Genomic DNA, 15,326 nt, shown 5'->3' with positions numbered 1-15,326 from the left:
AGTAAGACACGTGAACACAGGGAGATCTTGACAAGGCTCTTTCTTCTGCAGAAGGGCGCGGGTGCTCAGAAAGTGCAGGCAAAGAAAAGACCCCCCCCCCCCCCGCCGTTTATCCCTAACGCGGGTGGCATATCTGTCCCCTTCCCATGGGCGGGGTCAGGGCCCGCCTTCTTCTTGGTTGGATAATTTGAAACAAATTGTTACTGGTTGAAGAGGGAAGGGGCATGGAGGAGGGTGTCCCAGACAAGCAGGGACAAAATGGAGGGACCACAACTTCCTTTGAGAGAAAAGACACGTGAATTCTCACGCCTCCCTTTGGGACCCGCTTCCTGGCCGCCCTGTCTGGAGGACAGTAACGTCTCTGGACCCGTGCCCGCCCCTTGGGTCGCCTGCGGAGTGATCCAGGCCGTATGCATGGCAGGAAAAGCTAGAGAGCCGGCGGGGTTGGGGGGGCAGGACAGAGAGCAGGTGGGGGGGGCACCCTCCCTCCCCTCCCCCCACCCAGCTGGCATTTCTGCTTAGCTGCTGCTGCCGTCCCCCCGAAGTGCCCCTTGCCTTGGACAGCTTCCCTGCAGTCTCCCTCAAGGTTCCCTGAGTCCAGTCTAGTTGCCTTTCTCCAGAATCGGGGTTCACATCCAGGCTCCTCTACTCGCCAGCTGGGGCACCCTAGGTGAGTCACGAACCTAGGCAGCCTCAGTTTGCTCATCTGCAGAATGGGAATAATAAGGGATTTGTGGGTTAAACGAGGTGGTGCCTGACTCACTAAGTGCCCCTTCCTGGGCACAGCGAGGGCCAGCGTGACGTTTGTCGCTCAAATGATTGAGGGGCTGAGATCCACGGACCATCTTGGAAGAAGCTGGCTCCTCCTGCTTGGGGGGCGCGGGTGCAGACCCTGCAGGGGGGGAGCTCCGAGGGGGGGCGGCTTCCCTTGCAGCATTGCCTAGTAGCCATTTAACCTTGGGGGGGTCCGGGGGTCCCGGGAGCACAGGGGCTGAGGTGGGGTGTGGGAGACAGCATCCAGCCCTCCTCAGACAGCCACATCACTCAGCTGCCCGGGCACCTGGCTGCCCCACCCAGCCTTTCCAGGAGCCCAGGTGAGAGGTGAGTCTTCTGGCTTCCGAGTGATGATGGGGCCCACAGGAAGGTGGCCCTAGGACAGGCGGCCACTGGGGGCCTGATTCATGGCCTTCTGGGAAGAGGGATAACGGGATCCAGAGTCCCGGGCTGGGCCAGATCTCCCGCTGAGTCATGGGAGCCGCTACCGGGCCTGGGGCAGCCCCCTGCCAGCCCCATCTCCCCAGCATCCCTCCCCTGAGCCTTCTGTCCCTGCGACCCCGGCCCTAGGGTCTGAGCACCTTCCTCCCCCACCCAGGCCCCTCCCTTTCAGGCTGCAGGGGGACCTTTCTCTGCCCCGCCTCCACCCCACCCTCCACCCCCAGTCAAGGTCAAGGCCTGGCCTGCCCCTCCAGAGGCAGAGCCGGAGCCCCGGTCCAGGCCTGAGGAAAGGGGCCCAGCTAGAGCTCCACCCCCAGCCCCCTAGTCCCCTTAACGGCTTGTTTCCTCCCCAAGGCCCCACCCCCTCCCTGTGACCTACAGCCCAGGGGTGGCAGAGACTGAGCCACTCACTTGGGGGACTGGTCCGACGGCATTCCGCCTCCCTCCATAAAACCTGGGTGGCCTGCAGGGAGCCAGCACTCCTGTCGGCAGCTCCCACCGGCCATGGAGATTCCCGAGACCCACCCCGCCCCGAGGGGGCGCTGCCTCTGGATCTTAACCGCCCTACTGCTTCTGGCCGCTCCAGGTGAGTCCTGAGGACCTGCCGGCCCTCCCTCCCTGCCCTCCCAGCACCTTCCCCCGGGCTGTGCCTGGATCCAGGGCCCTGTCAGCTGTTCAGTGCTCTCCCCCCTCCTCCCTACCGCTGGCATTGACTGCTCTGAGCCTCACCTGCCTCCACCCGTGAGAGGCGCCACTACAGGGCAGGGCTTGGCACACAGCGCCCAGCATCTCGGCTCTGTCGGGGGCTGCTTACCTCCTCATCCCTCCCGCCTGTCCTGCCGGGGCAGCGGCGTCCAGGCCTGGGCCTGGGGGGTGGTCCCTCTCATCCTCCCTTGGGAGACGCTGGTCCCTCGCCCCCCAGGCAGGGTGGGCGGCATGGGGCCGGGGCTGGACAGGCAGCTGCTGGGCGGGTACGGCTGCTGCTACGGTGAGGGCCTGAGATGACTGTCCGCCCTCCCTTCAGAGGCTTCAGGAAGTGCCCCGCCCAGGGTGGCCTGGAGGTGCCCTGGGACCGAGCACCTGGGGAGGGTGCCTGGCACTGGGGGCCCCTGTGCCGGCCTGACTCTGCCTCTCTCTTGTCCTCAGCCACCCCGGACGCTGCCAAGATAACTGGTGAGTAGGAGCTGCTCTCCCGGACGGGGAGGGAGGCGGCCTGAAGAGCAGGGCAGTGTCTGTGTGTCTGTCCAGGGGCTGGAGGGGGGTGAGCTGGAGAGGAAGGCAGGCAGGAAAGGAGGCCCAGGAGGGGGCGAGTGGCCCCAGAGTAAAGGGAACAGTGAACCGAGTGTCCGGCCGGCCAGAGCGGGGAGGGTCAGGGGGGAGGATGGGGGCTGCTCGGACCAGAGCACAGCCTAAGTGCTGGAGGAGGCAGGGGGAGCTGGAAGGGAGGGGATCGTGCCCCAGGGGAGGTCACACTGGCCCCTCCCCCGCCAGGCCCCCCAGCCTGTGGGAAGCCCCAGCAGCTGAACCGCATCGTGGGCGGCGAGGACAGCGTGGGTGCTGAGTGGCCCTGGGTCGTGAGCATCCAGAAGAACGGCACCCACCACTGCGCAGGCTCTTTGCTCAGCAGCCACTGGGTGGTCACAGCTGCCCACTGCTTCAAAGGGTACGTATGGCCAGTCCCCTCCCCAGACTCCAGGCTCCCCACATGGCCCAGGTTTCCAGGCCTCAGTCCAATCTGGGCCCACTGGGAGCATCCCTGCTTCTGCCCAGAAGCCACTCTTGCTTCCGGTGCCTTCATGCGCCTGCTGCTCCCGGGGAACCCTTCCCAGACCCTTCCTGGCCACCTGTGCGTCCCCTGATGCCACCCCTCCCTCTTCCTTCCAGCAGTCTGAACAAACTAGCCCAGTTCTCTGTGCTGCTCGGGGCCTGGCAACTGGGGAACCCAGGCCCGAGGTCTCAGGAGGTGGGTATCGCCTGGGTGCAGCCCCACCCTGTGTACTCCTGGAAGGAGGGCTCCCGTGCCGATATCGCCTTGGTGCGCCTGGAGCGCTCCATCCAGTTCTCGGAACGTGTCCTGCCCATCTGCCTGCCCGATTCCTCCGTCCGGCTCCCTCCGGGCACTGACTGCTGGATTGCCGGCTGGGGGAGCATCCATGATGGAGGTGCGGCGTCTTGCCCCTAGGAGGTTGGGGGGTGGGGACAGAGGGTAGTGGACACTTGGAGACAGAGGTGCCATGAGCGGCAAAGGATAGAGGCCGCAGGCAGAGCAGGACAGAGACAGAAGACAGGCTGCAGCCCGGAGATGTGAAGTCACAGGAGGCTAGGAGGACAATGTTTCTTTTTCTCTTTTTACTGCTGCACCTGCCACATATGGAAGTTCCCAGACTAGGGGTCCAATTGGAGCTGCAGCTGCTGGCCAACACCACAGCCACAGCGGTGCCAGATCTGAGCCACGTCTGCAACCTACACCACAGCGCACGGCAACACTGGATCCTTAGCCTGCAGAGCAAGGCCAGGGATCAAGCCTGCATCCTCACAGAGACTATGTAGGGTTCTTAACCCATCGAGCCACAGTGGGAACTCCATGGGCGGACAGTTTTGGATCACGTCTAGTTAAAAGGTATCTTTGGCTCTGTTCTGAGGCAAAACTGACAGATCAACCGAGCTATGAAGTGATACAGGATGCTCCGAGAGGAGGTTTCTAGGGGACCCAGCTGAGCCTGGTGTAGACAGAGAGCCTTCGGATTGCAAGTCTGGAATAGGCGCTGCCTGGTGGCGTCATGGCACAATTGCAGGGAAAATTTGCAGGAGAAAAATGCCATCTCCCTAATGGTAGGACAGATCTGGGAAACCGAGGCTGAAGGTTGGGAAACATCATTTAGAAACACAAAGCGGATTAGATGAAGTGAGCAGCAGAGAAGCAGTGGTATATGGATTCAGATATACGGAGAGACTAAGAAAGGACACGTGTAAGAAAATGGGACCCGATTCCAGCGTGGAGGACTCCTCAAGCCCTGATAATGTTCCACATTGAGTGGCTGTTCGTCAGTAGCAGTCCCCAGGCCGGCTAAAGTAGTGCCTGAGATGGGACAAGCCTGGACCACTGGTTCTAAGCAGCTTGTGGGCATCCGAAATCTCACTAAAGATGCAGAGTTTCAGGGAGTTCCCATTGCGGCTCAGCGGAAACAAACCCGTAGTATCCATGAGGATGTGGGTTTGCTCACTGGCCTCACTCAGCAGCCTAAGGATCCGGTGTGGCTGTGGCGTAGGTCGGAAGCTGCAGCTCCAATTTGACCTTTGACCTCTAGCCAGCCTGGGAACTTCTGTATGTTGCAGGTGTGGCCCAAAAACAAAAGGGGAAAAAAAAAAAAAGATCCAGATCCAGATCCAGAGGCGTTTCAGGGTGCCTGTTCCTATTCAGATTCAGTAGGTCCAGAGTGGAGTCCTGGAATTCGCAAGCGTGGTGGGGGAGCCCAGCAGCACGGATTCCTTTAACCTGAGAACTTCCGCTGAGGGGGATTGAGGCCACTGGGAGGAGGGGCTCCAAGCCTGACTCTCTCTCTCTTGCTCCCAGTGCCCCTGCCCCGACCTCAGACCCTCCAGAAGCTGAAGGTTCCCATCATAGACTCCGGAATCTGCAGCCGCCTGTACTGGCGGGGCACCGGGCAGGGGGCCATCACGGAGGACATGCTGTGTGCCGGCTACCTGGAGGGGCAGCGCGATGCCTGCCTGGTGAGCGCCCCGCCTTCTCCCTCCCAGCCCTGCCCCCGGGAGCTGTCTCGCCCCTCGCGGGGCGCCCTCTACCCCAGATGCCTGCAGAACCCAGCCTCGCCTGGCTCTGCCTTTCATGCCTTTGGGCACCTCCGGTGTGCCAGACCCCATTCCCGGGGCACTGGCATCCTCCGCGAGGGTGCCAGCTCCAGCCCGGCCACCGCGGTGGCTCATGGCGAGCCAGGGTGACGGCCAGCACGGCAGCGGGGTTGGGACACTTTCCTTCTTTCTGAGCCTCGGTTTCCTCACCTGTGAAGCAAGTCACAACACTGCCTGCCTCGAGGGCAGAGGGAGACGGTCTAGCACGAAGCCTGGGTTGTGTGTCCTTTCTCGCCCTCGCGGCACCGGTGGCTTTCCGATGCCCCAGCCCCCCTGGTTGCCGAAACGCGCCCCCGCTAAGGGAAAAGGCCTCCACTCGCGGTGGTTGTGGGCCCTGGGCTCCGCTCGCCCCTTGCCCCGCGCGGGTCTCTAACCTTCCCTCCTCTCCACAGGGCGACTCCGGGGGCCCCCTGATGTGCCAAGTCGAGGGCACCTGGCTGCTGGCCGGCGTCATCAGCTGGGGCGAGGGCTGTGCGGAGCGCAACCGGCCTGGCGTCTACATCAGCCTGGCCGCCCACCGCTCCTGGGTGCAGAGGATCGTGCAAGGGGTGCAGCTCGGCGGGCACGCGCAGGGCAGTAGGCCCGCAGGGCGCCGGGGACGGGCTTCCGGGGTGCGGCGCGCTCCCGGGGCGGGCAGGGACCATCGGGGTCAGGGAGCTTCCGGGAGACCGCGCGGCGCTTCCTCCTTGTGAAAAAGCCGACTACCTCTAGGGGGCGCCTGCGTGCTGGCGCCGGATCGCCTCGCGGGGTGGCCCCGCCCCAGGCCGGGCCGGGAGGCCTGTGTGTGTATATACCTGTTAATGATTTTTACAGTTACTTGTAACCCCGCCCACATGTCTTATTTATTCCTCCGATTTCAATAAATTATTTATTTCCCAGTTCCCGTTCTTCCCCCGGGGACGAAGACACTGGGAAGCAGGGGTGCGGCTGGGGTTAACAGGGGAGAAGACAGGTTATGGGTTCGGATGGTGGCCTGGCCAGGGACCTGGGGCTCCTGCCCACCCAGGAGGCCACATCCTGACCTCTGAGCCGCGCACTGCTCTTTCCTAACCCCCTGCCACCCGGGAGGCCCCAGGGTTGGAGGCTGCCAAGCTGGTCCAGGCTCCCAGCCTGCCTGTTGGGTTTCCAAGACGGGGCTGGCTGGCCCCGAGCAGGGCCACCCACATGAGAGTCTGCTGGCTCCTGGTGGAGGCAGCCAGGGCCGCTGCACCCCAAGAGCTGAGTCACCCCAGGGGTGACTCATGGCAGATTCTGTGACTCTCCCCAGGGAGGAGGGAGCAAAACAATGAGACAGCAAGTCACCTCACCTGACCCCATGTCCCAGGCCACAAGGGGACCTGCCTGGCTTCCTGCCCTTCCCAGGACCAGCTGATGCTCCCCTTTCCCACCTCCTGCTCTCTGCCACCCAGCCTCTGGCCTCCTGGACCAGCCCTGCCTCCCTCCCAGGGCCCCGGACACCCCACCGCATCCGGGCCTCTGTCCCAGCCCACCTGGGCTCCCCCGGGACGGGTGAATGTGCAGACAGAGGGCTGGGCTGTACGGTTGGTTTGACAGGTATGTGCAGGATTTATTCTAACCGAGGGCAGAAGACAAGGAGGCTCAGCCGTAAGAAGGAGCGAGAAGATGCGCGGCTGCCTCAGGGTCTCCGACACGAGCCGGTCAGTGAGGGTTCCGAGGAGGCAGCGCCGGGGGTTCGGTTGCTTGGGCGGCCTTTACTGGGAGGACTGCTCTGAAACTCGGTCCCACTCTCCCCGCATCCAGATCGACTGTGACCAGATCATAGTCGATACTGCGGGGGTGGGCTTCAAAACCAGACTCTAGGAGTTCCTGTCGCGGCTCCGTGGAAACAAATCTGACGCATATCCACGAGGACACAGGTTCAATTCCTGGCCTGGCTCAGTGGGTGAAGGATCTGGCGTGATCTGTGGTGTAGATCGTAGTCAGATCCCACGTGGCTGTGACTGTGGTGTAGGCCGCCAGGTGCAGCTCTGATTCGACCCCTAGCCTGGGATCCTCCCTGTGCCAAGGGTGTGGCCCTAAAAAGACAAAAACAAAAACAAAAGCCCAGACTCAACCTGGCCTCCTGCTCACCCCGAAACCACCTGAGGCCCCTCCCCTTTGTGACCTGCTCCCTCTTTACCTGTCACCCTTCCTCCCGTGTCCCCTCCCGCTCCTCTGGCCTCAGTCCCCCTGCTCCTGCCCATCTGCTGCCCTTCTCCCTGTCTCAGCTCCCTCTGTCCCCAGGCCCTCTCCTGCTCATCGCTCCCCCACGTCCCGTTCCTGGACCTGTGCTCCACTCCTTCTGTCTCTGTCCCTCTGGCTCCCTGAGTATCTGGCTCCCTGTGTCTCAGTTGTTCCACACCCCACCCCTCTGCCTCCAGTGTCGTCCTGACAGAAGCCCCTGAGGGGGTGACACCGAGCAGCATCTGCTGGGGCGGAAAAGTCACCCCATAAATGCAGGACACTCAGGTGAGGCTGCGTTTTCTGAGTTTGCAATCAGCCTCTGGGGAGCCCCTGAGCCCAGGGCACCTTCCACTGGCCCGAGGAAGCTCAGTGTGAGATGTCCAAGGACCCCTCCCCAGTGGGATGGGGGTCCAGCCCTGGCATCGCAGGGGTGAGAGCCGCACCTGGGGGCAGGGCCACGTGGAGACCTGCACAGCTCTCTCCTCCAGGGCAAGTGCTGGGGAGGGGCGGGCAGATGTCTCACCTTTGACCTCCCACGTGGCCCAGCCCTCGGGGTGGGGCCATCTGGCCACAGTGACCGATGCCCCTACGACCTCAGTCATGGGCTGCGAGGATAGGCTCCCGCTCCTCCCCACCCTCCTTCCTCGGATCTTTAGCCCTTCCGCCACCCTGACACCCACGCTGCCAGAGGCCGGCCTGCTTGCCTCCACTCTGTGTCCAGAACAAGCGTGTAAATCAGGTTTAATGTGGTTGACTAAGCCCAGACCCCATCCAGCAGCTCTCTGCTGCTGCCTCCACCGCAGAGGCTGCAAAGCTAAACACTCCCGTGCACAGTCCCCGGCAAAGGTCTGGTGCAAGCAGGTGTCTGATGGCTGGCTTCTTGAGAAGACTTTGTTTTTTCCTGATAAAAGGGACATATTCAGATGGCATTGTCCTTTTCCACCTTCCTCCTTCTTCTAGCCTTGGATGCAGACCTGATGCCTGAGCTTTAGCAGCCATCTTGTCACCATGAGGCTACAAATGGATGTGCCACATTGGCCGTGAACAAAGATTCAGAAGCTGCAAGTGTGAGGACATGGTTGAGAAGCTGCCCCTGTTGTAGACAGCCACCTCCATCCTTCTGTGTGCTTTTAAGCTACTGTTGGTCAAACCTGCTTTTACTGCAGCTAAATGCCTTTGTGACAGATATACATACCAGCTCCAAACTCTCCGTTTTAAAATAGATTTATAGAAAACTTTTTTTTTTTTGGTCTTTTTGCCATTTCTAGGGCCGCTCCCGTAGCATATGAAGGTTCCCAGGCTAGGGGTCGAATTGGAGCTGTACCTGCCGGCCTACACCAGAGCCACAGCAACGCAGGATCTGAGCCACATCTGCAACCTACACCACAGCTCACAGCAATGCTGGATCCTTAGCCCACTGAGCAAGGCCAGGGATCGAACCCGCAACCTCGAGGTTCCTACTCGGATTTGTTAACAACTGAGCCACGACGGGAACTCCTATACAAAACTTTCTGGGTTTTGTACAGAAATTTTTTGTTGCTGTTGTCATGGAAACAGTAGGTCAGATAAAGTCTTTGGGTTTATACCTGACCACAAGAACCTTGGACCTTCAGAGGGGGCCCCAGGTAGTTTCAGGTGGCCTCCGGAGCAAGTCTTTCCTTCCTCTCCCTTTCCTGCTCGAAGTCTCCCAGTCAGTGCCACTGCCCGGAAGACAGCTCAAGGAGTCTCACCATTGCCTCTGTTGGTGGTGCCCTTACGAGCTCACCCGTGTCCACGCCAAGGTCACCATCTTCCCAAGCTCCCCGCACTGCCTGGGCAGCCTGGTTCCACATGGAGGAGCAGAGAATGGCTTTTCCCCACTCAGCTTGGCCACCCGTGCCCAGGCGGTCGTGCTCATAGCATCGCAAAGTTGCTTGTTGAAATGATGCCTGGGCCCGTGAGATGACCCTCAAGACCTGAGCCTTGGACCTCACCTGCGGACACCAGGCCGACTGGCAGAGTGCCAGTGCATAAGAGGGCGGGGGAAGGCAGAGCGCGTCAGACGGTGGGGGCCGTGCCCATTGGCATCACCGCTTGACCTTGACCCAGTGGGCCCATGGGTCTGATTTCCCGTCAGCAGCTCCTCCACAGTCAGGGCCAGGCAAACCAGGGCAAATAACCGTTTTCAGGGACACGGTTGTCTCAGTTGCTCCTGGGGAGGCAAGAATGACTTTCGCAGAACAAGGTCTGGTCTGCTGGTCCTTCCTCATCTTCCCACGTGCGGTGCGATGGATGCTCCAGCATCTGTCCTGGGGCTTCTCCCGTCCTTCACCGACCTGTGCCCTCTCCCTGGGGATGATCTGCTTTCACAGCTTTCTGCACCATCCACAGCGTGACTCCAGCGTTCCCTCTCCCGTGTCCACCCAGCATCCTCTGGTAAATTCCCTACAGATATCCGAACTGGAGCACGACCCCCAGTGAACCCCACCATTCCCTCCCACACTTGCTCCACCGACAGAACTCCCCAGTTCAGCACACGGCAGCCGTCCTCACTTCCAGCTGGTCACTTCGAGAAGCTCGGGGTTCTAACAACACCAAGTGACGCTGGGCATGCAGACCAACTGGAATGCCCATGCGTTGCTGGGGGGCGTTCGGTGTGGCACCAGCCCTGTGACAACATGCTGACTGTTTTACGTGTTAACACGCGGGTAGCAACCTTCCTCCTGAGATCAAGAGAGAAGAGCACGTCCGCACACGAGATCTGTTTGCACCTGTTTATGACGGCTTTATTCAGAACGGACAAGAGCTGAGACAACCCCTGCCTTCCAGCTGGTGGGTAGATAAGCAAACGGGCACATCCAGTCCATAGACTTCTTGGCAACGAAAAGGGACGTGCCACACACACACACCATGGCGACTCCGAAGCACACGATGCTGAGAGGAGGAAGTCCGGATCCAGAGGCTCCATATCGGGTTTCCATTTATCTGATGCTGTGGAGAAGGCAAAGCTGCAGGGACAGAGAGCAGATCGGTGTTTGCCGGGGCTGGGCTGGGGGAAGGACTGCCCACCAAGGGAGAGGGGACCTTTTTTTTTTTTTTGGCCTCGTGTGGCAGGTGGGAATTCCAGGACCAGGAGTTGAACCTGTGCCACAGCAGTGACCTGAGGCACAGCAGTGACAACCCTAGATCCTTAACCTACTAAGCCACCAGGGGACTCCCGGAATCTGTATCTTGATGGTGGTGGATGGTTACATGACTGAATGAATTTATCAAAACTCATAGGACTGGAGTTCCCGTCGTGGCGCAGTGGTTAATGAATCCGACTAGGAACCATGAGGTTGAGGGTTCAATCCCTGGCCTCGCTCAGTGTGTTAAGGATCCGGTGCTGCCGGGAGCTATGGTGTAGGTTGCAGATGTGGCTCAGATCCTGCGTTGCTGTGGCTCTGGTGTAGGCCGGCGGCTACAGCTCCAACTCGACCCCTAGCCTGGGAACCTCCATATGCCACGGGAACAGCCCTAGAAAAGGCAAAAAGACAAAAAAAAAAAAAAAGAAAAAAAAAACCTCGTAGGACTATACATTAAACATGGTGAATCTTAACTGTGTGTAAATTCTACCTCCATGAGAATGATTTTAAAACCCTAACATGGAAGTGCCCATCATAGCTCAGTGGAAACGAATCTGACTAGCATCCATGAGGATGCAAGTTCGATTCCTGGCCTTGCTCAGTGGGTTAAGGATCCAGCATTGCTGTTGAGCTGTGGTGTAGGTCACAAACACGGCTCAGATCTGGCATTGCTGTGGCTGCAGCTACAGCTCTGATCTCACCCCTAGCCTGGGAACCTCCGTATGCCTCGGGTGCAGCCCTAAAAAAAAAATAAAAACGCATAAATGTGGGGGCTTCCTTGACTCTTCCCCTTATTCTGTAAATTCAAGCCATCAGCACATCCTATTGTTTCTTACGTACCTTCGAAACAGGTCCAAATCTGCCCGCTTCTTCCCGCGCCATCCCAGCCACTCCCCAGTTTATCCTGGATTTCTGCAGCGGCCTTGAGACTGATCCCCTGCCTCTGCTGTTGCTCCCACCAGCACCAGAGTGGTTCTCTCACAACCCGTCAGATCCAGATCCATCATTCTCCGATTCCAAAACCTCTGACGGCTCCTCCCTGTATGGGGCGGGCGGGATCCTGCCCAGCGACGGCTCCAGGCCACTGTCGTGGCTCAGGGACCCGCAAGCCGCCCCCTAGCCTCCCCCCCAGGACGCTGACCCCAGAGCCGCGTCTGCAGGTGGAGGGGCCGTGGCGCTGGGAGGAGGGGACACAGCCCACCACGGGTCCCTCCCAGGAGAGGCCACTGAGGGGAAACCCAGGCTGTGGAGAGAAAAGTGTCCGGGCAGCACGGTGGTCGCGCGGGTCAGCTGAGGATGCCCGGGGGGCACTCGGGCGGATTCCTCCCCCACCCCGCCCCCGCCCCCAGCGGGGCGGTGCTGCCTCCTCAGCTGCGTGGGGCGGGGGGCCCGGGCTCCGGCTCGGCCCTAGCACCTGTGCCTTGTTGGCGCGCAGGCCTCCCTGGAGATTGAGAGCAGCTGCGCTGTAGGAACGGGCGGCGTCTGCAGCCACAGCGAAGGGGCGTCAGGCTCTCCCCGCGGCGCAGACGCCCAGCCCAGCCCCGCTCGGGACGGACCCGACCCCGTCGGAGTGAGTAGGCCGCGGGCCGGGCGACTGGGCCCGGGAGGTACATTCGGTTGTTGTCACCGTTGCTGCTGCTGCTGCTCTGATTAATCCTTGTGGGTGACGTCGCCATTGCTGCCGGGCTGGTGTGGGTGTTGCTGCTGCTGAGGTTGTTGTGGGGGTTGATTCTGGGTTGTCGTGGGTATTGCTATTGCTGGGTTGTTGTGGGTATTGTTACTGCCAGGTTGTTGTGGGTGTTGCTGCTGCTGGGTTGTTATGGGTGTTGCCGCTGGGCTGTGGTGGGTATTGTTGCTGCTGGGTTGTTGTGGGTGTTGTTTCTGGGTTGTTGTGGGTATTGCTGCTGGGTTGTTTTACTTGCTGCGGGGTTGCTGTGGGTATTGCTGCTGCTGGGTTGTTGTGGGTGTTGCTGCTGCTGGGCTGTTGTGGGGGTCACAGCTGCCGTGGCAGCCCAGCAAGGACAGCCCTCAGACCGGCTCTGTGGCGGGTTCGGCAGTGAGCCCGGTGTCCAGGGACGGCAGCCAGCACTGCCGTGTCCCTGCTGGTTCTAGAGAGTCTCCTGGAGAGGTGAGGCCAGCCGGGGCCCCAGGGGACAGCCACACTGGTGGCAGACACAGTGGGGAACACTCAGCAGCCCCTCCTGGTGTCGGGATCCGGCTCTGCTGTGTGCCGGCAGGTGGGCTGGGCCCCCCTTCCTTCCCGACTTGGCCTCCCTCCGTGTCTGAGAGCAGGCTGCTGGTACGCCCTCGCCCCACAGTGTGGCTGGACCCCTGGTACCCCTTTCCCGACGGGAGCCCCTTTCCCGACAGGCCACAGGCTGGGGACTCCCAGGGAAGTCCCTCACAGGGTGTGCCCTGCCCCCTGGGCACAAGCTGTCCCCTCCGGGGTCATTCTCTACCCTGATCACAGGACGTCTTCCCTGCCCCCTCCCCACTAGGCTGAACTCTCTGGGTAGGGGACGTGCTCTCTCCCGTGGACGCCCCTGGCAGAGGGGACCGGTGGGGATGGTGACCTGGGAATTAGGCTTTGCTGGACACACCAGCCTGGTGTCTACACCCACGAGCCACCGACACGACTGGATGGGGGCCCTGTCTGGGTCTCACTCAGGCACATCCGGTCCCACCTGGTGGCCCTGGCGGGTCCCCTGGCCTTGCTTTTGCTTGGGGCCCTCACCCCCCTGAGGCTGGAGGCCAGACTCCCCCTTGTGGGAGATGGGCCTTTAGGGAGGCTTGGCGGTAACACAGTAAAGTGGATTGCAGACGGGGATTTGAAGGTGCCAAGCTGGGGCTTGAGGACCCAGGGAGGGTGCATCGGGAGTCCTGAAACAGCTGGCGCCTCATTTAAGCAAATCACCAGGCGTTCCCGTCGTCATCGTGGCTTATCGGAAACCAATCTGATAGTATCCACAAGGCCACAGGTTCAATCCCTGGCCTTGCTCAGTGGGTGAAGGACCTGGTGTTGCCGTGCGCTGTGGTGTAGGCAGGCAGCTGTAGCTCATATTGGACCCCTAGCCCGGGAACCTCCATGTGCCACGGGCACGGCCCTAAAAAGACCAAAAAAAAAAAAAAAAGATGTCTTTTAAAAAAAGCAAATCGTAGTTCCTGTCGTGGCGCAGTGGTTAACGAATCCAGCTAGGAACCATGAGGTTACGGGTTCGATCCCTGCCCTTGCTCAGTGGGTTAACGATCCGGCGTTGCCGTGAGCTGTGGTGTAGGTTGCAGACGCGGCTCGGATCCTGGGTTGCTGTGGCTCTGGCGTAGGCCGGCGGCTACAGCTCGGATTAGACCCCTAGCCTGGGAACCTCCATATGCCGAGGGAGCGGCCCCAGAAAAGGCAAAAAGACAAAAAAAAAAAAAAGCAAATCACCTCATGTATGTGTGCATTTATGTGTGTCTGTGCGTGTGTTTTCATGTGTGTGCCTGTGTGTATTTGTGTGTCTGTGGGTGCGTGTTCCTCAGAGCCCCCCATGTGCCAGCAGCAGACAGTAGAAAGTTGTTCAGCTCCCCCTGGGGGCGCCCCCAAACCCCCCTCCCCTGCCTCCCCCGCCCCCGCCCCTTGTGCCCAAGGCAAGGGAGGAGGAAGCAGCCTGAACCAAGAGCAAAGCCCCGGGAGGGACTGTGCAGCCTGACCTTGGTGGAGGTGCAAACACCAGCCTCTTTGTCTTGTTTCCCTGGCACCTTCCAGAGGGCTGTTTGCAGTGGAATGGGGAGACGGATGGCTGTGCTCATAAAACTCCACCCCAACCCGGCTTGTGGCAGCAGACAAAGAGGGTTCTTTGGGGCCTGGAGGAGGGAGGGGCTGCCCCCCGCCCCACCGCTCGCCTGCAGCAGCTCCTCTTGGCATCTGGCTGCCCCGACCGTCCAGACTGCGCGGCTGACGTCTTGCAAGGCCCCCGATGGCTGGCCGGTCCCCGCACCCTGGTGGGCCCTTGGCAGGCTCGGGATGCGTGACCGTGTCCAGGGCCCTGTTTGGGCCGGGGCTGCACGGTTCAGTGGAGGAGGAAGGACTCGGGGCCAGCAACACACGTCCCCCCGTGGCTCAGCCAGGGTGTGGACAGGGAAGGGGTGAGGACTGACTCGGGTACAGAGGCTGGCAGCTGACTTGGGACCAAAGGCCGGAAGCTTGGGCCGAAGATGGGGAGCAGGAACCAAGGCCAGGCGAAACCAGCCCTTCCTCAGCCTGGACCCCAGGGCTCAGGTTCAGCCCGGGCCTGGTCTCTGCACCTCTGCAGAGCCACTGGGATGGAGTCCACAGGGATGGCGCCGGCTCCGCCAGAGGCCCTGAGCATCTGGGCCCCGAGTTCCCAGGGCAGCAGGAGGAAACCTGCCGGGAGCCCCCTGGTTGTGCCAGTTCTGTAGAGTTTGGGCGCTTGGGGTCTGGGGACACTCAGGACAGGAGATGTCTCCCCCTGGTTGGTGCCCAGGTGGGCCCTGGGTGGTCTGAAGAGGGGGTGGCAGGGGGACCCTGGGGGTCCCCCCGCAGCTGCCAGCTCCGGGAGGGATGGGTGTCTGTGGACGGGGTGCAGTCCCCTCAGGACTGAACACAGCTGTCCCTGTGAGCAAACCCGGGGCAAGGCAGTGATCATACTACAGAAAAGAATGGGTTCCCCAGTGCTGCTGGTGGAAACTGCTTTCTGCTGAAGAGCTTTGTGTGTGTGTGAGTGTGTGTGTGTGTGTGTCGCCTGTGTTTGATTTATTCCTGCCTTGAGGGGCTGGATGGCAGGGTGGACAGAAAGGTGGATGGATGGACGGATGGAGGGAGGGAGGGACAGAAGGCACACCCACATCCATCCTGCCCCTATGCAGGACCATGCCTCATGCCAGGGGGTTTCCCAAGGGTTACCTCATTTAATCGTCACAACACAGCTCAGGTGGGCATCAATCTCCCATCTT

At 60.8% G+C, this 15,326-nt stretch overlaps 1 protein-coding gene across 1 annotated transcript; it reads left to right on the top strand.

Moving 5' to 3' along the window:
- Nucleotides 1–609: 609 nt before the first annotated feature.
- On the top strand, nt 610–5,963 carry PRSS22 (serine protease 22). The gene is made up of 8 exons (XM_047780816.1): nt 610–670; nt 1,032–1,094; nt 1,685–1,801; nt 2,362–2,388; nt 2,707–2,878; nt 3,100–3,377; nt 4,790–4,947; nt 5,478–5,963. Exons 3-8 carry the CDS (start codon nt 1,720–1,722, stop codon nt 5,775–5,777), a joined length of 1,017 nt encoding a protein of 338 aa, XP_047636772.1. The 5' UTR covers nt 610–670; nt 1,032–1,094; nt 1,685–1,719; the 3' UTR covers nt 5,778–5,963.
- Nucleotides 5,964–15,326: the final 9,363 nt, after the last annotated feature.

This window comes from Phacochoerus africanus, chromosome 5 (genome assembly GCF_016906955.1).
Source record: "Phacochoerus africanus isolate WHEZ1 chromosome 5, ROS_Pafr_v1, whole genome shotgun sequence".
Classification (NCBI taxonomy): Eukaryota; Metazoa; Chordata; class Mammalia; order Artiodactyla; family Suidae; genus Phacochoerus; species Phacochoerus africanus.
The sequence above is the reverse complement of the archived record's forward strand: the minus strand, read 5'-3'. Positions and strand labels throughout refer to the sequence as shown.

Coding starts and splice junctions, on each gene's coding strand:
- PRSS22 (XM_047780816.1), top strand. CDS start 1,720: ATGGAGATTCCCGAGACCCACCCCGCCCCGAGGGGGCGCTGCCTCTGG. Junction 2,879..3,099: donor GCTGCCCACTGCTTCAAAGG/GTACGTATGGCC, acceptor TCTTCCTTCCAG/CAGTCTGAACAAACTAGCCC. Junction 4,948..5,477: donor GGCAGCGCGATGCCTGCCTG/GTGAGCGCCCCG, acceptor TCCTCTCCACAG/GGCGACTCCGGGGGCCCCCT.